The sequence below is a fragment of the Narcine bancroftii genome, chromosome 3, assembly GCF_036971445.1.
Source record: "Narcine bancroftii isolate sNarBan1 chromosome 3, sNarBan1.hap1, whole genome shotgun sequence".
NCBI classification, from domain to species: Eukaryota; Metazoa; Chordata; class Chondrichthyes; order Torpediniformes; family Narcinidae; genus Narcine; species Narcine bancroftii.
Window position 1 is genome coordinate 23,898,135 of NC_091471.1, and position 27,840 is coordinate 23,925,974.

Genomic DNA, 27,840 nt, shown 5'->3' on the forward strand with positions numbered 1-27,840 from the left:
TTGTGACAGGGATAGGGATGTTAATATATTTCTATGTTTAAAGAATGGTTAATGCACATTGATTTTCAGCTTGGAGGATTGTGACTCACAGACTACCACAAAGATTGATGCTGGGTCCCCAGGTATTTACAATCTATCATTCGGATTAAAGACTCCATTGTAATAGATCTAAGTTTGCAAATGACACAAAGCTAGACAGCAGTGAGGGCTGTGAAGAGGATGTAGTTAGGTTTCAGGGGACATAAACAGGTGAAGTGAATGGAGAAGGACTTGGCAAATGGAATAAAGTGATAAAATATGATGCTTTCAAAAAATATATATAGAAAAGTGTGTATTTGGAAATACTGAGAGATTTCTTCTTCACACAGAGTTGGTGTTCAGATGGACCAATTAAATATATAATTGAAAGTTAACATTTAAGTTTAACTTGCAATTAGGAAGGCAAATGGTATAAAAGTTTCATTCAAAGGAGGCTTGCTCCTATTGTATAGGCCCTGTGGAAACCACTCCTGGAATGTTATGTGGAGGCTTGGTCTCCTGCCCTTATGATCGATATAGATAATACCACGAAGTTTCAGCAGACTGATTTGTGAGATTGTGCATTTCTCAGATGGAACTAATGCCCTTCAGAATTTAGAATGAGAGGTGATCACACTGAAACATACAAGATGCTTTCAGGGTTTCACTGGATAGATGAAAGATCATGTTCCTGCTGGCTATTGTGTCCAATCTAGGGGGTCACAATCTTTAAAGTAAAGAAGGGAAGAAATGTCCTCATGCTGAGGGTAGTGAATTCTCTAGGAAGGTAAGCTGTGGAGGTTCTGATGCTAAGTGTTGCCATCGTGGAGAGTGGTCGATTATTAAAAAAAAATGTCCTTTACACATCAAAAAAAAAGGGTTTAGACAAGATTTGGAACTGAAATTTTCAATTATTAGTGATAATAAAGGTATTGAAATTGATACCCAAGAAAGTGAAAGGTAGAAAATATATTAAAAAGAAAAGCCAAAAATAATTGCAAAATATTAAGTCATGCTTTAAAGAAGTAGTTGAAAGATTAGATGTGGGTCATGTGACATCTTTTGATTTTTGAAAGATCTTTTTCTGAAGTGGTTACATTGGTTCAAGGGTAACTTGCATGAATCATATGGCCTAATTGACATTGTTGTTTGTCATCTATATCAATGAGTTAAATTTAAATTTAAATTAGACATACCGCACTGTAACAGGCCATCAGCCATAGGAGTCTGTACTGCCCAAATTACACCCCATGAACCTATGCCCCAGTACATTTTTGAAGGGTGGGAATAAACCAGAACCCCCAGAGAAAACCCACGCAGACACAGGAGAACTCCATGCGCTTAAAGACAGCGCAGAGTTCAAACCCAGATCCGGTCCCGATCGCTAGCACTGTAAAGACCTTGAGCTAACTGCTACGCCAACCATATCTGGATGATCTGGATTATAACGTGGTAATTTGGATTAACAAATTTGCAGATGACACTAAGATTGGAGGTATTGTGGACAATAAAGAAGGGTTTCAAAGCTTGCAGAGGGATCTGGACCAACTGGAAAAATGGGCTGAAAAATGCAGATGGAATTTAATACAGTCAAGTGTGAGGTGTTGCATTTTGGAAGGACAAACCAAGAAAGGGCATACACAGTAAATGGGGTGCAGTCGAACAGAGGGATCTGGGAATACAGATATATAATTCCCTATAAGTGGTGTCACGGGTGTATAGGGTTGTAAAGAAAACTTTTGGCATATTGGCCTTCATAAATCAAAGTCTTGATTGGGATGTTATGTGAAAGTTGTATAAAACACCAGTGAGGCCAAATTTGGAGTATTGTGTGCAGTTTTGGTCACCTACCTACAGGAAAGATAACAATAAGATGGAAAGAGTGCAGAGAAGTAGGGCCGAACTGGCCTGTTCTGTGCTGTAAGAAGATTTTCTAGACTGTTGCCCAGTCTTCAGGAACTGAGTTACAGGGAAAGGTTAAACAGGTTAGGACTTTATTCCCTTAAGCATAAGTGAATGAGGGGAGATTTGATAGAGATGTTTAAAATTATGAGGGGTATGGATAGGCTTTTTCCACTGAGGGTAGGTGAGGCACAAATCAAAGAACATGCATTGAGTGAAAGGGGAAAAGTTTCAGGGGAATTTCTTCACACAGAGTGGTGGGTGTATGGAAAGAGCTGTCAGCTAAAGTGGTGAATGTGGGCTCAATTTTAACATTTAAGAAGAATTTGGACAAGTACATAGATGGGAGAGATATGAAGGGCTTTGGACTGGGTGCAGGCCAGTGGGACTAGGCAAAAATAGTGTATTTGCACAGACTAGAACAACCAAAGAGGCCTGTTTTTGTGCTATAATGGTCTATGGTTCTAGCTGACTGAATATGCTTAGAACATTGGATCAAGAATCACTGGTGTGAGAGATGGGAAAATTGATCTAAAATTATGAACATGGAAGAAACTAAAGTTCATCAGTAAAATGGCTGTAACCAGTTCAAACAGGATAAGCTTGGGGCTTAGGATGCAGGAAAGCAGAGTCAGCACGATTAACATAAGAATCTTCTAGTCTTTGTGACAAGACCATAAGACTAAGATAAGGAATGGTAAGGTACAATAGAATGTAGGAAGTTGAGGTAGTCTGGATCAGATAAGGGTCTCCTAGCCCTGGACAGAAGTACCAAGTCATACATTTCTAATTAGCTAACCATACACAGATTTATACATATGAAATTAGCCAACCCTAGATAGAATGAGTCAACTCTGCATATCAAGAGACTGTAGCCCAGAGAATCAGGAAGGTGTGAATAAGGACAATGACATGATGGGGCACCCACAGGATACCCCCTGGTCCTCCAAGTGTACTGAAACTGCACGTAGGCAGGAAGGATTGCCTATGCCAAACCCATCCAGGGGGCAGAAGAATGTAAGGGGGAGGGCATTCTGATACTGAAATTGACTGTATAAAAGTTGGGTGAGCCCCAGTATGTGTGTGTATTCCCAGGGTAAGGGGAAGCACCCAACTTTGCATTGTTGTAGTAATAAATGTTCTTTGTTCTCAATTTTTGTCTCGAGCAATTTCTTTAAAGGTACTTTAATTTCTAACACTGGCATGGGAGAGGACATCAAATTTGGTTCATTCATCTTACCAGTGAGCTTGGAGGATTTTTCCAGAGATGACATTTGATGGTAGATTTCCAGTTCCCTGAATAGCCCTGATCTCAGAAGCTCCGCTGCCCATTTAATCATGGGGTCTTGAAACACCCATTTCTTCAACTGGTACAAGCCATCCTGTAGTGGTGAATGTGATCGTTAATATCGACCTCAACTGAAAGGTAACACCAAGATATGAAAACTGATCCATATTCGTTGAATGCATCTTCCCCAATATTTCTAGATGCCCGTTGATTAATATCGACCCAGGAACCGCACAGATGATCAGTCAAACGAACTCCAGGGCGATCGATTAGTTGTGTTGCTTCCCTTGTTCCCAAGTTCGTCTAAATTCAATCTTCCATTAACTACGCAAGGTTTTTTTGAACCTCCGCACCACTTCGTTCAGCACCCAGGTTGGGCATTGTATATTCATGCTTCGAGATGCCTCAATTTTATCGATGAAGATCAATCGTCATTATAATGTGTAGATACGGAAAATCTCTCTCTCTTCGTCCCCTCTCTCTCTCTCTCTCTCTCTCTTCGTCCCCCCCCTCTCTCTCTCTCTCTCTCTCCCTATCCCCCCCTCCAGCCCCCTCTCTTCTCACGAACAAGTCAGGAAATTCGGTGTTTTGTGCAAACATCCATATTATAACCTGCAGATGTGGAACGTAATCTTAAACCCGAAAAGAAAGATACGGAGGTGCAAACAGCTGCTCCAGAGGGGATGGAGCAGTGGGAATCAGAAAGTGACTTGAAAACAGAGCACGGGGTTAGAAGACAGAGCTGTAAACTCAAAACGAGGAGAGAGGGAAAAGGGAACCAAAACAAAAAGTGCCAGGAGTCAAAATATTCAGAATGGCTCAAATTCTGAAAATCCCGGAGAGAGAGAGTGAAAGAAGGATAAGAAATTTTAAAATATCAGAGAGTGTTGGAAGGGACGGGAGAGAGAGAGTGGGTGGGGGGGGGGGAGAGATGGGGAGCAGATTGTCAATGGTGGGACTGAGGCTGGAACACGGAAAGTGTAGAAATGAGAGAAAGAAAAGCGAAAAGTCTGCGGAGTTAAGCTGTGGAGTTCGAGAAAGAATATAAGGAAAGAGATAAGATGAAAAGATGATGGCGATACGCAGAGAGTGGCTACCAAATCAGCCACGATACATCTATTTGTATCAGAAATGGGCACCTTTATCGTTTAATGTTAGCTTAATTCAAAGCACACGTATAAGATTTCAAACAATATAAAGTTCTGATTAACAATTAGTGGTCGTGCTTTTCACACGTTTCACATTGCCCAAAGTGCATTTATTATTGGTGTTATGGCCAGGGCATCTTTTGAACAGCCCAGTGCCATCTATGTTAAACGTGATTGGAATATTTCGTGTTAAACATGCGTCACTTCAGGTCGCCAAAACTCCAGTGATAAGATATTTTTAAAAATAAAATATTGTGCACCCGCCAATTTTGGATGTATTTAGTTATTTCTTTAAACAAGATTCCACCCCCACCCCCCACCCCCACCCCCCTCCCCCACCCCCACCCCCCTCCCCCACCCCCACCCCCCTCCCCCCACTTCAGTATCAAACAGGGGAGCATTGAGCGGTTGGGTTACGGGGAACAAGTGGAAGCGATGCGCTGATAAACCGCGAAATAGAGAAGAGGCGAGTTAGCAAAACCTCCACTGAACTTCGGCGGGGGATGGGGAGGGGGTCAATGCAACATCCCGAGAAGAAGAAATACTATTAGGATGACGCCAGGTGACGGGATCTTGGGGAGATTCCATGGACCAAGTTATTGAAAGGCAGAGAAAAAAATAACGGGGAAGGGAGATCAAAACCGAAATTAAAAAAAAATAATGTTGGGATTTTGGGGCAGAGGGTGTTCAGATTTCAGGGTCCAGAAGTGGTCCAACTTAACGGTGATTTGTATTGGCCAGCAGTCCTGTCCAATAGGTTAGTTACAGCTTATTTTAACACTCAATGGGATTTATTTTTGTAAATAAGAACACCTTCCATCCTGATTTGGGTCTCCCCCCCCCCCCCCCCCCCACTTTCGCATGGTGGTTGGTTGTCCGGTGGTCTCTCTCCACGGTCGGGTCTCTGCTGCCCTCTGATGGTACCGGCGGCAGGAGCGTGGAATCCGTGACGCGAGGACCATCCTGAGGAGGCGAGGTTTCCAAGTGATTGAAAAGTGATTCTGAAGCTTCAGCACCCAACTGCTTGAACAGATTTTCAGTAGTGGTCAGCTTCAGCTACACTTCTCACTAGTGCATGAATGTGTGTGGGGGGGCTGGGGGTGTCTGCGTGTGGGTGATGGGAATATATTATTCTGGGGCTGTGCAGATGCTGGGCTTTGAAACTGTGCGGGAAAAGTTGCAGCCACGATTGAACAGGAGTCGGTAAAGGAAAGGGATGTCGCCAGACACGGGGAGCTTCACGGGGCTTCAATCAAGGACACAATGCGAAGGAGACGGGAACTTGCCCAACCACCCGGCCAGACGTGGCCATGGAGTCTGAATGTCCCCGGGATGGGCTCCGGAAGGATCCGAGGCGCTGCATGGGAATCCTGTTGACCCACTGGCACGAAGCAAGGGCTCGAAGAGGCTGAAGTTGGCAAACTCACTCACATGGAGACGCCAGCTCTTCTAAGATGACTTTTTCTGAGTTCACTAATGAGAGCCTCAAGGGGAACTATTCGAACGCGTCCGCCCTTCTTCTCCCTGGCCAGTCCCTGGATGATTCCCTCAGCACCAACAGGTCGGTCCCCCCGGAGGAGTTGGATGTCAACCAGGCGGTGGCCCTGGGGGTCATTCTTGGTGCCTTCATCCTGTTCGCTATTGTGGGCAATATTATGGTCATCCTGTCGGTGGCTTGCAACCGACACCTGCAGACAGTGACTAACTATTTCATCATTAACCTCGCCATCGCCGACCTCCTGCTGAGCACCATCATCTTGCCCTTCTCGGCCAGCCTGGAGATCTTTGGCTATTGGGCTTTTGGAAGAATCTTTTGCGATGTTTGGGCCGCTGTCGACGTCTTGTGTTGCACGGCTTCCATCATGAGTCTCTGTATCATATCCATTGACCGCTACATTGGCGTGCGCTACTCATTGCGCTACCCCACCATTATGACCGAGATGAAAGCGGTGTGGATCCTGATCATCCTCTGGGTCACCTCCATCGTCGTGTCGGTGGGGCCTCTGTTGGGGTGGAAGGAGGCTGCCCCGGACGATGAGACCGTGTGCAGTATTACCGAGGAGCCGGGTTACGCCTTGTTCTCCTCGCTCTTTTCCTTCTACCTCCCGCTCATGGTGATCCTGATCATGTATTTCCGAATCTACGTGGTCGCCAGGAGAACCACCAAGAGCCTAGAGGCCGGGGTGAAGAAGGAGCGGAGTAAAACCATGGAGGTGGTCCTGCGAATTCACTGTAAGAGTGTGTTGGACGATTCCACCTCCAACTTTAAGAACAAGGGACACCATTTGCGCAGCTCCCTCTCCATGCGCCTCCTCAAGTTTTCTCGGGAGAAGAAAGCAGCTCAAACTCTGGGCATCGTGGTCGGGGTCTTCATCCTCTGCTGGCTCCCCTTTTTCACCATCTTGCCGCTGGGTAAGTAGACCGACTTAGAATCACTGTTAAAAGCCGCGCTATGCGGCCGCACCGGTTTCATCCTTGTGGATGCAACGTCGGGAGTTCTGCTTAGTTAATCCCTCCTAAAGCCGTAGAACATGGCCCTCTAGTCTGTGCCGAACAATTATTCTGCCTAGTCAAGTGGGTCCCAACCCCTTTTCCTCCCACTCTCATCCCACTTTAATTAATACCTTACAGAGCACCTGTGACATTCACCGGCCCCAGTCCCTCTGACTCACTCCATAACCTGTGGCATTCACCGGCCCCAGTCCCTCTGACTCACTCCATAACCTGTGGCATTCACCGGCCCCAGTCCCTCTGACTCACTCCATAGCCTGTGGCATTCACCGGCCCCAGTCCCTCTGACTCACTCCATAACCTGTGACATTCACCGGCCCCAGTCCCTCTGACTCACTCCATAACCTGTGGCATTCACCGGCCCCAGTCCCTCTGACTCACTCCATAACCTGTGGCATTCACCGGCCCCAGTCCCTCTGACTCACTCCATAACCTGTGACATTCACCGGCCCCAGTCCGTCTGACTCACTCCATAACCCTCCAAATTTGTCTTAGATTGAGCCATCGCTTCAGCTTGCAGTTCCTTCCACATTACTCTCTTTGTGAAGAAGTTGCCCCTCATGTTCCCCCCTAAGCTCTGACTAGGGAAGAGTTAATCCACGTCGCCTCTGTCACGGTGGGAAGGGAGCCATCGCGTTATGTCCGGATCTGAACCCCTTACCTTCTTACTATACTTTGAATATTGCAGCCCCCCCCCCCACCCACCACCACCTTTCTTCTGGCCGTAGGTTCAAGTCCTTCTTGTGAGGCATGTGTTTTTGTTAACTTTGGCAGCAAACTAGTACAAAACAAAGTGAGAATACATGGGAACTTTCCAACCAGGTGTGTCCCCACCTGTCACATTCCCCTCGCTATTCTTATTCCCTCGTCCCTGCTATTCTGCCCAGACCACGTCCACACTTTGGGGTCCAAATATGGTTGGAAACATTTTACGTTGAAGCTGTGTAATTGGATGGACTGGACCCAGCATTGCCGATTTAGGTTAAGGCAGTTCTCAGACGGGCGATAAAAATTCCCTCTCAACCCACTCGCCTTCCAACTTGCACCAGTCCTCTCATCCTTGCTCTACTTTCCCCCACAAGTTAATGAGTGGCTTTGTGCGCGTTAAAGAGTGGGAATGCCCTCTTGTCTCTCTGCACTCCATCAGGACAATTTCTCTGCGGCTATTATCCGCCTTTCTGTAAATTAGCCAGTTAACAAGGCGCTTCCGTGCTTAACTGCTGCCATCAGCCCGTTGATCAGATAGATTGGAGGATCGGACGGCGCAGGAACCCATCGGGTTACGACTCCCATCTGCCTGGATGTGGTCGAGCTCCTTCAATTCTCTGTATGATTAGGTTTCTAAATGCCTCTTAAACGTGGCGATCGTGTCTGTTTCCAACACCCATGGACCGCAAGTTCGAATCACCTACTAATTTGCTAAAAAGAAAAACGTGCAGACAAATGTCATGTCATCTCCTCCCACTCACCTTAAAACTGTGTCCTGTGGCACTTGATATAAAGGCTGTCACTCCACCTTATGCATCTTATTATTTAATATAATAAGATTGCCCCTCAACCTGAGTCCCACACTGTAGAGAAAATTGTCCATGCCTTCTATCCCTGGTACTGAACACAAAACTCCAGATGTGGCCTCACCAGAGTTTTCTACAGCTGCAACATTTGACATTCAGGGCTACCCCCCTACAGTGATCCTTTCACACATTCCCCAGCAGTGAAGCAACAGAAAATGGTGACGCAGTGTTTAGAACCTCCAGCGACCTGGGTTCAATTGCATCCTCTGCGGCTGTGAGAACCTTGCATTTTCTCTCCAAGGCCCTGTGAGGTTTCTCCCACATCCCAAAGACTTGTTGGTCAGTTAATTGGCCACCATGGAATCTTGGCCGCGTGGAGTTGATGGGAATGTACATTGCAGGGTACAGCGAAAAAGATGGAGGTGTAGTGGGCTTGCTCTGGAGATCAATTGTCTCTTCTATGTCATCATTAAATAAACAAAAAACATATCAAAACCAGAACTGAAAATTCAGCTTGTTTGTTTAGAACTGACAACATGAGAGGAACTAAATGCACTTTTTTTTATTCATTTACAAAATGTGGATACCAATACCAGCATTTAGTACCCATTCTGAAATCGCTGTGTTTAAGATATAATTGAGGGCATCCTCCTGATTTACAACATAAAACACATAAGCACAGTGCTGCCCTTCACCTCTCATTGTTGTGCCGACTTGTATATTTCTATCAAAAAAACTAAGCCCTTTCTACCCCGTAACCCTTTTATTTTGCTTTTATTCACGTGCCTAAGAGTCTCTTAACTGCCTCTATTGTTCCAGCCTCCTCCATCACCCTGGCAAGGCATTCTATTGTCACTTCTCATTATGCTCCGAAGAGAAAGGTCCCAGCTCTGCTAACCTTGCCTCATAAGACTTATTTTCCAATCCAGGCAACATCCTGATAAATCTCCTCTGCACTCTCTCCATAGCTTCCACATCCTTCCTACAATCAGGTGACCAGAAATAGAGATAATATTCTAAGTGTAGACTCACTAGAGCTACAATCTCACAACCAATGAAGCCCAGCATACCATAGGCTTTCTTAACAATCTTATCAACCTGTGGGGAAACCTTGAGAGATATATGGATTTGGACCCCAAGGTTCCTCTGTTCTTCCGCACATCCAACCATTGACCCTGTACTCAGCATTCAGGTTTGACCTTTCAAAATGCATCACCTCAAACTTTCCTGGATTGAACTTCATCTGCCACTTTTCTGCCCATCTCTGCGTTCCATCTATATTCTTTTGTAACCTACAACATTCATTAACCCTATCTACAACTTCTCCACAAATTATCCACAAACTTACTGACCTATCCTTCCACTTCTTCATCCACATCATTTAGAAAAAAATCACAAAGAGCAGGGGGTCCCAGAACAGTGTGGAAAAAGCAACAAATTCAAATTCAAGCTTGCATTTATTATCACAAACCAAGATGCAGTAATAGAAGACATCTCAGACATAGTGCAATAATTAAGATACAGAGGTTTACGGTTGCAGAGAGGGGTCACATGATGCAGAGTGAAGGCAGCATTGTTTTACGATTGAGAGTGATTCAGGAGGCATCCACTGTCTTCCAGCTTTCAAGCAATATTTCTTGACTTTCCCATATTGATGGGTCCAGATTAACAGGTAGATCAGAACTGGTGCTACCCTGCTCTGGAATATACCTATATAAATTAAGACCCACATTAACTTCTCTAGAGGACATTCAGAAAGGAATTGTGGCTCTGCAAACCATCCAGTAATTTCATTATTAACCTTCCCATATTTTACAAATGCACCTGCTGACTTGAGTTTGAATTCTAGCTGCCATGGCGGGATTCAAATGGATGTCTCTGGATTGATGACCCTGAACTACAGCTGTGAGTCGCATGACTTGAGCACCATACCACTCTATTGTCATGGAGTTTTAGAGGTGGAGATTAAGTTGAGGAAGACTAACATATAAATAGTTAAAAGATTATGAAGTGGACATTGGAAAAGTAGCAAAGTAATGCACCTTCAAGATTTTTTTTTTAATCGTGGATGATCTATATTTTCTAGTGAACCAGTGCGGACTCGAAACATGGCCTGTTTCCGCTCCGTAAATGGTTATATGGTTAATACCTTCTGCCCAGTAGATTCCATTTAAACTCTTCTGTGTCTTATTGTAGCAAAAGAATGAATGCATTTCTTTAAAATGATTCTGCTAATTTGCTTCGCAATAGGATACACTGATTTTTCTAAACTGGTATGAATATGATGGCCCTATATACAAAAACATAATCATTTAATTTCAAGTCTTTTATGGAACTCAACATCAAGGTCCATTGAATCTGTACAGCAAGTGTGAGTGCAAGTTAAATTTCTTGCTGGAACAATTGACCTTGCTGATTTAACTCATTTGTACCCATTGTGTCAGTCACTTTTCATCAGAATGTTTTTTTGAATCTGTCCATGTTTGCTTTCTCTATACTAAGCCAGCTCTTGGTGTGTCAAAGTCCAGAAGTATTCACTTATTAGCATTCAACAGAATCAATTTCAAAACTAAGAAACAACTTCTGGAGGAACGCAGTAGGCCACGTGGCATCCATGGAGGCAGAGGGATGGTCGAAAATTGAGGTGGAGACCCTGTATGAGGAATAAGAATGTAGAAGGGAGATAGCCAGTGTTAAAAGGTGAGAATGAGGGGAAAGGCAGAAGCTGTCACGTGGATGGAACCAGGTGAGGGAGGAAGATGATGTTCAGATGGAACCAGATGAAGGAGAGGGAGGGATGGGGCTGGAGTCAAAGGTAGGTGGGAGATAGGTGGAAACAGATAAGGAGACAAAAAAAGAGCAGATGGAACTAGTTGGGATGAGGGGAGAGGAGTATGGATGCAGGAAATGAAGCTGGAATGTGATAAGTAGAGAATCGGAGGCTGGAATCTGAAAAGTTAGCAAAGTGATGAGTAGAATCAGGGAAGGGAGGGATAATGGACAGGTGGAACTGGGGAAGGGAGGGATAATGGACAGGTGGAACTGGGGAAGGGAGGGATAATGGGCAGGTGGAACTGGGGAAGGGAGGGATAATGGACAAGTGGAACTGGGGAAGGAAGGGATAAGTGAAATTGGGAAAGGGATGGATAATGGACAGGTGGAACTGGGGAAGGGAGGGATAATGGACAGGTGGAACTGGGGAAGGGAGGGTTAATGGACAGGTGGAACTGGGGAAGGAAGGGATAAGTGAAATTGGGAAAGGGATGGATAATGGTCAGGTGGAACTGGGGAAGGGAGGGATAATGGACAGGTGGAACTGGGAAAGGGAGGGATAATGGACAGGTGGAACTGGGGAAGGGAGGGATAATGGACAGGTGGAACTGGGGAAGGGAGGGATAAGTGAAATTGGGAAAGGGATGGATAATGGACAGGTGGAACTGGGGAAGGGAGGGATAATGGTCAGGTGGAACTGGGGAAGGGAGGGATAATGGACAGGTGGAACTGGGGAAGGAAGGGATAAGTGAAATTGGGAAAGGGATGGATAATGGACAGGTGGAACCGGGGAAGGGAGGGATAATGGACAGGTGGAACTGGGGAAGGGAGGGATAATAGAAAGGTGAAATCAGGGAAGGGAGGGATAAGGAACAGGTGGAACCATTTGTGGAGGGGAAGGACAATCGCCATGTTAAATGTGGGAGTGGTAGGGAGAAGAGCAAAAAAGAGAGTATTGTTCGTTTTCTGCTATTTAATTCCATAGACTTTCTTCCTCATCTGTTCCTCTCACATCTCATTTCTGCCATTTGGATCAGATGCCTCTGTGGTGGCACATTCCTGTTTCCTGGAGAAACAGGAATCTGCTCATGCTGAAATCTGGAGCAAACAATCAATCTGCTGGAGGACGTCAGTGGGCTGAGCTGCATCAGTCGAGGAGAAGCAATTGTCGACATTTTGGGCCAGAACCCTTCATGGTGGCCATGGTTTTTTTTCCCTCAAAGAGGTGCTGCCCTGTCCTGCTGAGTTCCTCCAGCAGACTGATTTTTGCAGTTCTGACTCCTCGAAGAAGACCCAATATTGATAACTGGCAGCTTTGAAATCTGATGCACCTATAGAAATTCTCAATCTCCATTCCAATTTCTGACATAATTTCCTGTTATTCAGACAACAATGCTGACATCCTCCGTGAAACTGTAGATGAGGTGGAGTCAAATCCACACTGCATAATCATGAATCTCTAGAAGTATTAGGGCCAGGGAACTCACACACAGACTTGAGGTGTCTACGTTGATGGTCAGTGAGGAGGAAGTGATGTGGCTGACCCGCACTGACTGATGAGGAAATCTAGCATCCAATTGGATGTCAAACAGGATCGAGTGAGTTTGATCATTAGTTTTCTGGTATGATGGTGTTAAGTGCCGAGAGGAGTAAAATGACGAAAGTTATAAGATAGCGGTAGGTGGGGGAAACCTGAACTGGAGCCACATAAGCCTCAAGATTTAGGATAGTATATTTAGGACGGAGGAACTGCTTTTCCCAGAGGGTGGTGAATACATTGCCCATTGGAGCAATGGAAGTGACCTCAGTAAATATACTTAGAACAAGTTTGAATAGATATTTATATAATCAGGGAATTAAGGGAAAAGGGAAAATGCAGGTAGGTGGAGATGAGCCGATCATCAGATCAGCCATGATCACAGGCTTGACAGGCCAGATGGCCGACTCCTGCTCCTATTCCCCTTGTAGTCAACGAACAACTGTCTGACATGTATACCGAGAGTGTGTATGGGGTTTTCTTTAAACCAAGGACATTGTGTAGCGATGGCTACTCTGCTTACTGAATAACTCTACAACCAAATGGGTTGAGTTCAGTGAGCAAAACTGGTTTATTGAGGTCTGTCTGGCTGTTCTTATTCTCCTAGCCTGGACCTGGCTGAGAACCGTGCCATGGGTCCAGACGTCATGAGGGCGACACATGGGCCACAGAGCACGAGCTTCTAAGCCTGGTGCCGAGGTCGGGACGAAACCCCCAATGACACCATTGTCCCGCTGCATGCATGACCTGTGGGGCCGGTTCGCCTGCCTAATGGTGTGCCACCACACAGCCCCCCCCCCCCCCCAGAACCGGTGCCAATGTCCTTCTTTGCCAGGCGGCCTCGCTTCTTGGGCTGGGCCACAACCATTGGCTCATTGAGGTCGAGGAGTGCTGGCTTTAATCTGTCCACAGTAATCAGTTCCCTCTTACCACTGATATCCAGTGTGAAGGTGGATCCTGAACACTGGATGTCTCTGTACAGCCCTTCATACGGTCTTTGAAGGGGTGCTGTGGACTGGCCTCACCTGACAAAGACATATTTGCAGAATACAGCTTGCCGGGGACGTAGGAGACCATTGTGCCATCTGGACAGTGGTGGGGGTGTGAAGGAGTCCAACTGGGCCAGGAGATGGGGAAGTAAACTGTGCGGTGACTGTTGAGGCTGTGAGGTGCATTGATAAACTCACCGGGCAGGGCCTCCAGGTCTTCTTTGGGTGTTGAGCAGATGCCCAGGAGTACCCAAGGCAACTCATCCACTCAGTCGAGGCCAGTGAGGCAGGCCATAAGTGCCGACTTAAGGTGGTGGTGCAATCGCTCGACCAGTCCATTGGACTGTAGGTGATAGGCCGTCGTGTGATTCCCAGTCTGTTGGCAAGCTGTGCCCAGAGCGCGGAGGTGAACTGCGCGCCTCGATCTCTGGTGATGTGGTACACAGAGACATCTGGCATCGAAATCGCCTTGGGCCAGCGAATGGTGCGGTCTACCACCATGAAAAGGTAGCAGTTACCTCGAAAAACGGGTAAAGGGTCAACAATGTCCACATGTATGTGGCTGAACCATTCTCAGACATGTTCGAAGGCCTGCATGGGCGCTCTGGTGTGCTTATGTACCTTGGAAAGCTGGCAATGGGTGCAGGTCATGGCCCAGTCTGTAATCTGCTTTCGTAGCCCTTGTCAGACGAAGTTTTCTGCCACCATACGAACCGTGGACCCGATGGAAGGGTGGGAAAGGTCATGGATATGGTGGAAGACTTGCCTGCGCCACTGCTGGGGAACCACTGGTCACGGGGTGCCCATGGAGACATCGTACAGGATGATATCATCACAGAGAGGAGTCGGGAGGTCCTGGAACCGCAGGCCTGTGATGGCTGTCCTGAAGGTCTGCGTCTCTTCGTTGGACTTCTGGTAAAAATGGTGAAAGGCCTCCCCTCCAAGAAATAGCAAAAATATCTCACATTGAGGTTCATGTCCAGCAACTCACGGTCAAAAGCGTTATACTTGCGCTCTGGTGGATGAAGAAGTCGGCTGAAGAATACCAGTGGTTTCCACTGTCAACCTGCTGCTCTAGGACAGAACCGACAGCGGTGGTGGAAGGATCGATGGAGAGCGCCGTATAAAGGTTGGTGCGTGGGTGGATGAGGAGGGTAGCCTTCGCTAGGGCATCTTTCATGGCTTCAAATGACCTGCTGGCCTCTGGAGTCCAGGCGAGTGTCTTGTCCTTGGCCGCGATGAAGGTGAAGAGCGGCTGCATGATGCGTGCAGTGCCTGGAATAAATCAGTTGTACAAGTTAACCATACCCGCTAACTCTTGTCGCCCCTTGAGGTTGTCCGGGCACAAGAACTCCATGATTGCGGCGATCTTCATAGTAGCTGGTGTAGCTCCTTCAGCTGTGATAGTATGGCCCAGGAACTGTATGGATTCTTTCCCGAATCGGCATTTGGCCATAATGATTGTTAGGCCAAAGTCAGCCATCTGGGAGAAAAGGGTGCGCAGGTAAGACTTGTGTTGTGCCCGGTCTCTGCTGGTGATGAGAATGTCGTCCAGATAAAAGAATACAAAGTTCAAATCTCTGCCCACCATATCCATGAGGCGCTGGAAGGTCTTAGCGTTGTTCTGGAGCCTGAAAGGCATTCGTAGAAATTTGAACAAGCTGAAGGGGGTGATGATGGCTGTTTTGGGGATGTCCTCGGGGTGCACCAGGATTTGATGATACCCACTCACCAGGTCGACCTTGGAGAACACCCTCGCACCATGCAGGTTGGCTATAAAGTCCTGAATGTGAGGGATTAGGTAATGGTCAGGTACTGTCGCGTTGTTAAGCCGTCGATAATCTCCACAGGGGCGCCAGCCACCAGAAGCATTTGGGACCATGTGGAACAGCTAGGCCAAAGGACTGTCAGAGTGTCGAATGATCCCTAGCTCCTGCAGATGTGAGAACTCCTCTTTCGCTATCTGGAGCTTATCCGGCTGGAGCCGGTGTGCCTTGGCATGGACTGGCGGGGCTGGGTGGGGATATGATGGAACACCCCATGGCGTGGTGAGGCAGCGGAGAACTGCAGCTTTAGGAGGAATGGGAACTCATCCAGGATGCACTGGAACTCGTCCTTCAGCACGCTGACCGTGGCCATCTGTGGCTGCTTTGTGCGGGAGGCGTTGAAACAAATGGATTGGAATGTATGGGCATTGATGAGTCACCTACCTCGGGGGTCAACCAGGATCCTGTGGGTGAGGAGGAAGTCAACACCCAGGATGGAGGTTCGGACAGACAAAATGGTGAATCTCCACGAGAAATTCCGCTGGCTGACCTGGAAGTCGACGATCTCAGTACTATGTGCTCAGATCTCCGTCGAGTTGGCTGCACGGAATGGAGGCCGGATCCAGGACTCGATGGCTGTGGCCAGGATGATGCTGATCTGGGCCCCAGTGTTGACGAGGAAGCGTAGGCCTCTGATTGCATCTCACAGGTAGAGGAGGCTGTGTTCTTGGCCAGCCACCGCAGCATTAACAGCAACCGGCCTGGTCATTTCCCTGGAATGAGCAGGGCTGACGGCACTTCCGAGCCTTGGATCCCCAGCGCTGGTGGAAGAAGCAAAGGCCTGAAGTGGATGGCTTGCTTCTGGCTATGCTCTTTGAGGCCCTTGCAGGGGCCGAGTGTTCCTCCGCAATGGAAGGCTTGGCATGGACTGCTGAGGCCTCCGGGAATCGTTCAAGCCATAGCTCCAGAGCTTTCTGAGTGACCTTCCTGGGATCATCAAAGCTCTCCTGAGACAGTAACGGCCAGATCTCTTCGGGCATATGGTCAAGGAAGATGCGCTCGAAGAGTGGGCAGGTGATGTGATCACCCATGAACGTGAGCATCTCATCCATCAATGCAATTGGAGTTCTGTCTTGCAAGGCATCGAGGTGAAGCTTCTGAGCAGCACACTGGCGCCTGGAGAGGCCAAGGGAGCTGGTGAGCACCCGCTTGATGGTCCCGTACTTGTCTTCCATGGGAGGGTGCTGGATGAGGTGCAGCACTTGTTTGGTGGTGGCCTTGTCCAAGGCGGCGACCACATGATAAAACTTAGTCGCATCTGATGAAATCTGGCGGAGATGAAACTGAGCCTCTGCGTGGCTGAACCAGGTCTCAGGCTCCTGTGCCCAGAAGTCAGGAAGCTTGATGGATATAGCATTGATTGAGCAGTCACTCATATTGGGTTCAAAGGCATTTGAACCTCTCAGGGTCACCAATGAAGCAACGGCTACTCTGCTTACTGAATAACTCCACAACCAAACGGGTTGAGTTCAGTGAGCAAAACTGGTTTATTGAGGTCTGCCTGGCTGTTCTTATTCTCCCAGCCCAGACCTGGCTGAGAACTGCGTCATAGTTCCGGATGTCATCAGGGCATCACGTGGGCCGCAGGCTTCTAAGCCTGGTGCCGAGGTCAGGAAGAAACTGCTGACAGCGCCATTTTGGCTGGCTGCCCCGCCACGTGCAGGACATGCGGGGCCAATTTGCCTGCCTAATGGCTTGCCACCACAATTTCATATTTCCTTTTCATCCTCTTAATTCCCTGCATGAGTTGCCTTCTGCTTCCTTTATATTCCTCAAAGGCTCTGTCCCATTTTAACCTCCTCAACCTTGCACGTGCTTCCACTTTCCTTTTAACTAAATTTGCAACCTCTCATCATCCAATTTTCCCAAGTTTTGCCACCCTTTCTCACAAAGACATGTTGGTCAAGGGTGTTGAACAGCTGGCCTTTAAACAACTCCCACATGTCAATTCAACACGTTAATGTTTCCATTATGCTGGCAACTGTTCATCTGGAATTAACTAGATTGTTTTCCTTTGGGTAATGATACTGGTACAAAAATAAGAAAAGTCTAAATATAGTGTGAGATATAGCTCTTCAGTTGAAATGGTAATCTGAACTCTGCATCAAGTAAACACAGAAAATGCCAGAAACACGCAGCAGGACGGGTAGTGTCTGTGAAAAGAGATACTCGGGATGGAAGGAGGGAGGGGGTAGGGAGGGAAGGAGAAGGAAGGAAGGGAAGATGAGAGGGAAGGAAGGGAGGGAGGGAGAAGGGAGGAAGGAAGGGAAGGAGGAAGGAAGGAATGTGAGAAGGGTGTGAGAAAGAAGGAAGGAAGGAAAGAAGGAAGGAGGGAAGGTAGGAAATAGGAAAGGGAGGAAGGAAGAAAGAGAAGGAGGAAGGGAGGAATGGTATTTAGTAGCAGAGAAAGTAGGGTTAAATGGATAGTTCAAGAGAGTACCTTATCAAAGATAAGGTTCCGTGTTGCTAAAAACAAGGTTCTGGGGCTTGCCAGACAGATTAGACCACATTAACAGTATGAAAAATGAATCAAAATCACTCGCTGACACAAAAAGAAATAGAACAGCTTTACTGAGTGGGGAGAATTTGATATGGGGGTCCAGAATAGTGCAACGTGTCCAACTAGAGATGATGAACTGTTCTTCAAGCTAGTAGTGTAACGAACAGAAGACCTCAAATGGCAAGATCATAACGGGAGTTAAATGAAAAAATTAAAAGTAGCAGACAACTGGAAACCCAGGATCATCGCCACAGGACTGAGCACAGGTACTCTGCAAGGTGATTGCTCAACCTGTGTTTAGTTCTCCAGTGTAAAGGACCACACTTTGTGAATATTGATGCAATGCACAAGATTGGAAAAGGTGCAAGTGAATTGGTGTTGCACCGGAAGGTCAGGCAATTTTATTTTGCCCTCCACTAGATCTATTCCTTCAACCAACATTTTTTTCTGTTCCTGACCACTATGAAGGATCAGAAACTCACCATACTCTCAACTCCCAATGCTCTGCAGCAGTGTACTCGAGCTCTAGCCCAACAAATGGCTCCTGTTCCTCCGTCTGGATCTCCCCACTTTCTGGCTGTCCATTCTATTGTTCTTCCCCTTTCCCCCTCAACCCTGCTCCCCACACCGTGTTGGCTCTTTCTCTCCTTCCTCCCTAGTACCACTCTCACTGCCCAGTGCCTGAGACCCCCCAAACCCTCCCCTGACCTCACAGCCCACTCCCAGCATCATTCTTCCTTCCTTCCCTTTTCCCCCCCAAGCTCTTACACTTCCTTGCAATCCCCACCTCTTCCTTTCTCGCTCCCTCCCTCTCTGTCTCTGTCTCTCTCTCTCACTCTCTAATCTAACAAAAGACTTTTGCCATTCATTTGGCAGATGCATTTTCCACATTATACCAGCGATATAATAATTCTATGACTACAAAGTTGTGTCATGTCGCAAGCTTTTCTTTCTTGAATCAGTTTAGAATAGTTATTTAACTTCATTAAATTGTGTGAATACTTGGCAGAACAAATGATAACTCAACCACTGAAATTAAATATGAACATGATTTATCTATGCACTGTGGTTGCAAGCCAAGTATTTAGAATAGACCAGCCAGCATTGCAAATTGCAATTGTTGTTAAACAAGAAAGTCTGCGGATTCTGGGGTTGTGGGTAATGCACAAAATTGCTGGAGAAACTCAGCAGGTCACCCAGCATCTATAGGAAGTAAAGATTAACCAACATTTCGGGCCTGAGCCATTGTCAGGTATAAGCAAAAACAGACAGGCACCTGAATTAAAAAAGGTGGGGAGAGGAGAAGAGGGAGGAAGGGCAGAGGGAGGAGTGCAGGATAAAAGGTAAGAGGTGTGATACAGGTGTGAGGGCAGAAGAAAATAGAGATGAGAAATGGCAGGGGAAGATGGTAGCTCTCTGAAAGGAAAGGGAAGGGAAGGAGCTGGCGAGCCGAAGGTGACAGACGGTTAAGTAGAGAGAGAGAAAGAGAGAGAGAGAGGGAGAGGGAGAGGGAGAGAGAGAGAGAGAGAGGCAGAGAGAGAGAGAGAGAGAGATTCGGGGGGGGTAGGGATAAGGGAAACTGGAGGAGTAAATGTGAATGCCGTCTGGTTGGAGAGGGCTGGATGGAATATTTGGTGGTGTTCCTCCAATGTGCGGGTAGCATCAGTTTGGCAGTGTATGAGAACAGGTCGGTGTAGGAATGGTGTGTGAATTGAAATAGTTGGCAAGTAGGAGGTCCTTGCTGTTGCAGCGGACAGAGAGAAGGTGTCCAATGAAACAATCTCCCACGCTCCACATCGGTGAGACTAGACACAGACTGTGGAATCGTTTTGCTGTGCACCTTTGCTCGATCTACTGCGACTGTAAGATCATCCCCCTGGCCAACCATTTCAATTCCACACCCCATTCCCACACCAACATGTCTGTCCATGGCATCTCCTCTCCCCATGCCCTCCCCCCTCCCCCCAACTTTTTATTCAGGCACCTGCCTGTTTTTGCTTATGCAGTAAAACCTCTGGTATGGGGATTGGTAGATGCAGGATAAGTGAGAATGCATGTTGCGTGGATCCGTGAACTACAGGTGAGATATGCCAATTTTAAACTTCCGTATTTTTTACCTATTTATTTTCAGCTTGAGGTTGCAGATTGATTGAATTCCAGATAACAGGGGTTGTATTGTACCTGATGAAGAGCCAAGGCCTGAAACATTGGTTACCCTTTATTCCCATGAATGTTGTGTGGCTTGCTGAGCTTCTACAGCATGTTTATGTGTATCGAATTGGAATTGTGTCAAGTTTGTCCATTTTTGAAGCTTGTTTCATGATAAATCAACATCTATGATGGCATGACTACTTCCCCCTGTAACAATCGCCTATTGATTGCTGGATGGGTACACTACTTGTGAAATTTAAAAGAAACCAAAAGGGTTAACAGGCAAATTTATGGTGCAAGAGCTAATGACGCAGATGTAGAATGTGTCACAAACATAAACAGGCTTTACCTCACACAGATAAAATAATGTTGCCTTAACCTTGGCAGAACTGATCTCTCACTCTTAACTCTACAATCTACATTGTTTTAATCTACCTTTCTTATGTGTGGAAGGAATTGCTGTATAAAATGCAAAACAAAAGCTTTTCATTCACATTTAACAATGAGCAAAAATTTAAAATTTAAAATTCTCATTTTGTTTTCAAATCCTTCCACAGCAAAGCCTTTCCTCACCTCCAAATTCAAAAACTTCTGAGTTTCTGCATTCCTCCGATTTAATGTTTAAATTTGAAAATAAAATAAGTTTCTGATTTCATTTCTGTAAAGTACTGTTTAGTTCATCATTTTATCATGGAACAATTGGTTTGTGAGATACAGACTTGTTCTATCTTGACCAATCGAACGATCAAGAAAGGTGCCTGAACAGCCCCAAAGAGGGTGGTGAGAGAACCCATCAACTGATAAATTCAGCTTGATCTTGTCATCACTGATAGAAGATATGACTGTCTTTAAGGATATTGGGAGGGGTGTCCAGTGTCACCTCCTTGTGGAGTCAAAGCCCATTCCTACGCAAAGGATGGCCATGATTGAGTAGCGTGACACTTACACTATCCAAAATAGGATGGATTCAGGACAAGATACAGTATGGCTCAGGAACCTCCTGCGTAAGTAATAAATATTGGGTTTTTTTTGCTTAAATACTAAGTATTTCAGTACAACTTGTAATCTCGTCACAAGACAAAGTCTTCATTTCTCCATTGAAATGGGACCATTTAAGTGAGGACCAATAAATGATAAAGAAATTCAAAACACATGAGGAATGTAGGTTAATTGGGGTATTTGGGTGGCACCAGCTCATGGACTGAAAAGGCCTGTTACTGTGCTGTATTTCTAAATAAATAAAATTGCCCTACTGGTGTCCAGCTTTAACCAACACCCTCAAGAGAGAATGTAGTCTAGCCACTATTCAATGGCATTATCATGTTATGAGGTAAATGGCTTTGGGGAATTGCTTTTGAACCAAGACATAACTGGACCAGCTTAACGAATACCATGGCTACAGAGCAGGAGATGTCTGAGTATTGTGCAATGAGTGACATTCAAAATGGCTCAGTGTTTGTCTATAAGTTGGAAGCATACTGGAATAATCTGGGTGATCATGTGGTAAATTGGATCAACAAGTTTGCAGATGGTACAAATATTGTACCAATTAGCACCTTTTGTCTGTTTGTCTGGACTCTTCCCCCTCCCAGTCATCTCTTTTTCTTTCCTCAGCCTTTAATTTAGATGCTGTGTTTCTTTACCTCGAGGAAAGGCTCAGGCCTGAAACATCGGTATTATTACATCTTTACCTCCTATGGGTGCTGCGAGACCAGCTGAGTTCCTCCAGTATTTCTGTGTTTTTACTACAATCACAGCATCTGCAGACTTTCATGTTTCACTGGATTCATTGATCACAGGGACAGGGAAGTGATATGATGTAGTGGGATTCTGAATGCCTTTCATGACTACTCTTCACTGAGGAAGACTTAACTAGTCTTTCAAATAAAGTCACTAACACCGGCAAATAATCATATAACCATATAAAGGTTTATGGTATGGAAATATCTCGGCCCTTCAAGTCCACGTCGGTTCACTCAAACAATTCCGCTAGATCCCCCCTCCTATTCTCCAACCATAGCCCTCCAACCCTCTCTTATCCATGTATATATCCAGCCTCCTCTTAAATGAAAAAATTGACTCTGCCTCAACTATTTCCTCCGGAAGATTATTCCATTCAGCCACCACTCTCTGAGTGAAGAAATATCCTCTAATGTTTCTCCTAAAATTTTTCCCCCTTACTCTCAACTTGTGTCCACATGCTTCAACCTCCCTGCTCTCAGGAAGAAGAGTCTACTTGCATCTAGTCTATCTATTCCCTTCATAATTTTAAACACTATCAAATCCCCTCTTAACCATTTACATTCCAATGAATAAAGTCCTAACTTCTTGAGAAAGATTCTCAAGGTATTTTAAGCCAGGCAAAATCTTTGTAAATCTTCTCTGCACACTCTCCACCTTATCTATATCCTTTCTATAATTTGAGACCAGAACTGAACACAATACTCCAAACCTAGTCTCACCAACACCTAAAACTGTCGCAGCATCACGTTTCACCTCCTATACTCTATGCTATGATTTATGAAGGCTATCATACCAAATGCCTTATTCACCACCCTGTCAACATGGGAATCCATCTTTAAGGAACACTGCACCATAATTCCAAGATCTCTTTGTACTTGTGCATTCCCCAATGTCCTTCCCCTTTACTACATATGTCCTATTTTGATTATTTTTACAGAAATGAAGAACCTCACACTTCTCTACATTAAGTTCCATCTGCCATCTTTCAGCCCAACTCTCCAGACAAACCAAATCCCTCTATAATCCCTGAAAACCTTCCTCACTATCCACCACACCCCCCATTTTTGTATCATCTGCGTATTTACTTACCCAGTTAACCACCCCGTCATCCAAATAATTAATATAAATTATGAACAACAGGGGACCTAGCACTGATCCTTGAGGCACACCGCTCATCACAGGCTTCCATCCTGACAGACAGTTGTCCACCATGACCCTCTGCTGTCTATCCTCCAGCCACCTCTGAACCCATCTTACTATTTCCCTATTAATCCCTAGTGACTGAACCTTCCTTATTAATCTTTTATGTGGAACTTTATCAAAAGCTTTGCTAAAATCCAGATAGAGTAGATCAACTGCCCTACCTTTATCCACCTTTCTTTTCACTTCCTTGAAAAACTCAACAAGGTTTGCAAAACATGACTTCCCCTTCACAAACCCATGCTGGGTGCTCCTGATCAATCCCTGCTTATCTAGATATACATGCACACCATCTCTAAGAATACCCTTCATAACTTTCCCTACCACCAAAGTCAAGCTTACAGGCCTATAATTACTTGGCCAACACCTTGTGGCTTTTTTAAACAATGGAACTACATTAGCAACTCTCCAATCCCGCGGCACCACACCCTTCTCCAGTGATCTTTGAAAAATCACTGACAGTGCCTCCGCTCTTTGCTCCCTGACCTCCCTTAATGTGCTGGGGAAAATCCCATCAGGACCTGGAAACTTATCCACTTTTACTGACCCTAGCAGCTCCATAACCCTCTCTTTACTAATCCTTATCTTTTCCATAACTAAGCCATTTGCCTCACTTATCTCACATAGTCCAATGTCTTTTTCCTTCGTGAACACAGATGAGAAAAAAATTGTTTAATATCTCTCCCATCTGATACAGTTCCTCGCACAGTTCACCGTTCTCATTTTCCAGTGGTCCTATTCCTTAATCCTCCTTTTGCTATTCACATATCTGTAAAAACCCTTTGGATTCTCTTTTACTTTATCAGCTATACCTTATTTTTGCCTTTCTAATTTATTTCTTCAGGTTTTTTCTGCAATCTATGTAATAATACATCTTATACATTTTTTGCTTCTTAAATTTAATAAATGCCACCCTCTTATCCTGAATCAACTTCCTTATTTTTCCAGAAAACCACGGTTCCCTTAAGCTTTTGGCCTTGCCTTTCGATCTGACTGGCACGCAAAAATCCTGTACTCTCAATATCTCTTCTTTAAATACCCTCCAAATCTCCTCTGCATCCTTTCCAGAAAAAAGATCAGCCCATATAATTTTCTGAAAATCCCTTCTCATTTCTTCCAATCTAGCCTTCCCCTTGGACCTGACCTATCCCTTTCCATATTTAAGTTGAAGCTAATGGACCCATGATCACTGGATCCAAAGTTCTCACCAATGCACACTTTCGTCACTTTTCCTATTCCGTTCCCTAACAATAGATCTAACACTGCCTCCCCTCTGTTAAGCACTTCAGAATACTGCTGTAAAAAGCAATCCTGCACACATCTAAGCAATCTTGCCCTCTCACTGATGGTGTTTCCCAATCAATGTTAGAAAAATTGAAATCCCCAACTATCACAACCCTGTTTCTACCACACATCTCAGTTATTTCCCTGGACATTTGCTCTTCCAGTTCCCCATCCTCTTTTGCCCATCTATAATATACTCCTATATTTGTAGCCTCACCTTTCTTATCTTTTTAATTCAACCCACAGAGCCTCGCACGATGAGTCCTCCAGTCTATCTTGCCTCAGCACCGCTGTAATATCTTCCCTGACAAGCAACGCCACACCTCCCCCTCATACCCCGCCAATTCTGTCACGTCTCAAGCAGCAAAATCCTGGAATATTTAGCTGCCAGTCACAACCTTCCTTCAACCATGTCTCACAAATTGCTATCACATCATAACGCCACGTGTCAATCCACACCATTAGTTCATCCACCTTGTTTACCACACTCCTTGGATTGAAATAAATGCATCTCAGAGATCTTCCACCTTCAACTTTCTGCCTCTCACCCTCTCTACAATTGTTACTATAGCCACTATTTATTACCTGCTGCTGTTCCACCTCCAGATTGTGTGAAAAAGCCTTTCTTTGCCTAAAGACTCTATTCATGTTATCCACCCTGACATGAACCCTTGTCCCCAACCTTACTAGTTTAAAGCCCTAGCAAACGCACCTGCCAGGAGACTGGTACCTCTGGGATTTAGATGTAACCCATCCTTATAGTATTGGTCCCATCTCCCCCAGAAACGGTCCCCAAAAAACCATCTTTTACTCCACCCCTTCAGCCACACATTCAGTCTCTAACTGACTCTATTTTTCCCCTCATCGCGTGGTACAGAAAGTGATCCAGAGATTACACCCTTAGTGGTCCTTCTTCTGAGCTCCCTGCCTATCTCCTTATATTTATTTTGCAGGATCACTTCTTCCATCCTACCAATGTCGTTGGTACTGAAGCGAATCATAACCTCAAGCTCTTTCCCTTCCCACTTTAGGATGTTTTGAACTCATGTAGCCACATCCTGGACCCTGGCACCAGGGAGGCAAACCACCATCTGGTTTTCTTTACCTCATTCACAAAATCCTCTGTCCGTCCACCTCACCATCGAGTCCCCTATAACTATTGCCCTATTCTTCCTATTACTTCCTTTCTGGGCTACAGAGGCTGACCCTACACCTCTGCCTACCTTAACCCGACTATCCCTTTCCTCAGTACTCAAGGAGGAGTAGCGATTTCTGAGGAGTTTAAGCTCAGATGCTCTCTTTGGAGCCTGACCTTTCTTTTTATTCTTCCTAACAGTAACCCACTGCCCCTCCTCCTGTGGGCCAGGTGTGACCACCTGACTATAACTCCCTGACCAAAGCGAGGTCAACGAGGTGCAGCTCAAGGTCCCTGACTCGGTCCCTTAGCTCAGCACTCTTAGTGCACACGTGGACATCCAGGAGGTTAGAAGACTCCATGATTTCCCACATGTGACAAAGGGGACAGAAAACTGCTCTTACACTCATCCTTCCTCCTTCTCTTTGTACCTTCCCAGTATAAATATAAAAAGATATATATTAAACTAAATGTGACCATCTTACCTCATTTTAGATATGCTCGTCCTCAGCTTGCCAAAGTTTCACGAGCCAAAGCCTCGAAGCCCCACTCCTTCACCAGGCCACTCACTCACTGTATAGAGGCTGCTTAGTCAATTATGTTTGATTATTACTTCTCTTTTTTTTTAAATTATAGAAATCTATTTTGCACTGGTTTTCAAGTGTCCCTGCCTATGAGAAAAGTTATAACACTTCTGGAATATTTTTTCTTTCTTTAACAAAGGCCAAGGTGCCAGCAGCCATCTGGTCCAGTGCCTCAGAGCCTTTGGCTTTCTCAGTACTTGGAGCCCTCAGATTTTCACAGGATTCTCAACAAGACACCATCCCCTCTCTGCCAGCATCTGCCAGAGAGACAAGTGGGGTTTGGTTGGGAAGACAGTGGTGGGTACAAGAAATGTGCCAGGTCCTGCCCAATTGGGCTTTTGCTGTGCTCAACTAAGTTTGATAAGTCATTAATACATCAGAACCTCCTTGGAGTTATCATAATCCTGGCAAAAGATTAATTTCAACTATTCCTGTATCTCTGCCAGTCTGCTGCCAAATTGACAATATTCAATTCGGATGAAGTTCCTACTGATAAAATGATAAATGTGGCTCTTATTAAAGTGAGTGAGACAGGTAAAATTTAATTAAATTCCTTGGAATTTAATTGTTTATTTATCTATGTACATTAGTTCCAAGTTAATTATGGAGAAGGATAGATCTGGGCCTCGTGTTGTGATTCTAAATTGGAGAAAGGCCAATTTTGAGGAAATGAGAAATGCATGTATTGGGAGAAGTTGTTTTCTGGCAAGGATATGTGAGGTAAGTGAAGGACCTTCAAATGAGAAATTTTGAGAGCACAGAGTTCCAGTTAGGATCAAAGGGCAAAGTTAGAAGGTTTGGGAACCTTGATATATGAGGGATATTGGGGATCTGGTTCGGAAGAAGAGAGAGGTGTATAACAGGTATAGGCAACATGTAGCAAATGATGTACTTGATGCAAAATAAAATCTTCAGAAAGAAATCAGGAAAGCTAAAAAAGACATGAGGTTGCTTTGGCAGATAATGTGAAGGTAAACCCAAAGAGTTTCTAAAAGTATATTAAGAGTAAAAGGGTAGTAAGGGATAAAATGGTCCCTTTTATGATCAGAGTGGTTGTCTTAAGGCCCTTTTATAGAGTGAAATAATGTGACCATAAAGGCAGAGATTCTCCACCCTTACGTTGCAGAACTTAACATCATAAATGCTCCGTGAGCAGCTCCAAGGCGCCGACTCCAATCTCTCTTCAACCTTGTGTCAGAGGTGGAGCAAGCATGCTGCCACATATCATAAATGTACTGCCACTGCAAGTGGCTAGCTTGGGGCGGGCTGAAGACATCACGATGACGCCATCAGCTCGTGACCCAGGAGCTACCACCAGTGCTCCCACGGTGATTGGTGCTGGGGTTAGTGCTCCCTCCTGCCAACTGGAAATGTCCTCTTCCTATTCCCTCTCCGTCCCTCGCTCCTTCATCAAGGCTGTCGAGCCCAAGAAGCAAGAGGGCAGCGAGGAGCCAGAGAGAGCCAGAGGCCCAGCAAAGACAAGGAGAGTCAGAGCCGCCGAGCCACCAGGGCCAGAGGGCAAAGGAACCCGGGTGCTTAGCTTCACGGTCCAGGAGGAAGGAGGACAGATGCTGAGGAGTGGAGATGGAGAAGCAGAACTTGGGAGTCCAATGTATGCAAGAGGGGAGCGAAGAGCTGGAGGGACAGAACCAGGCAGAAGAGCTGGAAGAATAATCAATGGCCCATCTTTGTTACCCATAATCCCCCCATGTACCTGGAACCGCTTGGCACATATGTT

The 27,840-nt window shown here is 45.6% G+C and overlaps 1 protein-coding gene across 4 annotated transcripts in view; it reads left to right on the plus strand.

Moving 5' to 3' along the window:
• Positions 1–5,372: 5,372 nt before the first annotated feature.
• Positions 5,373–27,840, plus strand: part of LOC138757000 (alpha-1A adrenergic receptor-like) — a 72,922-nt gene continuing 50,454 nt past the window's right edge. For 2 of the 4 annotated variants that reach the window (XM_069923555.1, XM_069923556.1), the window contains exon 1: positions 5,393–6,768. In XM_069923555.1, coding sequence (XP_069779656.1) covers positions 5,811–6,768 — 958 coding nt within the window. In that variant the 5' untranslated portion in view covers positions 5,393–5,810. Of the gene's footprint in view, positions 6,769–27,840 lie in introns of all 4 variants that reach the window. The other 2 variants (XM_069923557.1, XM_069923554.1) reach the window with 2 other exon arrangements.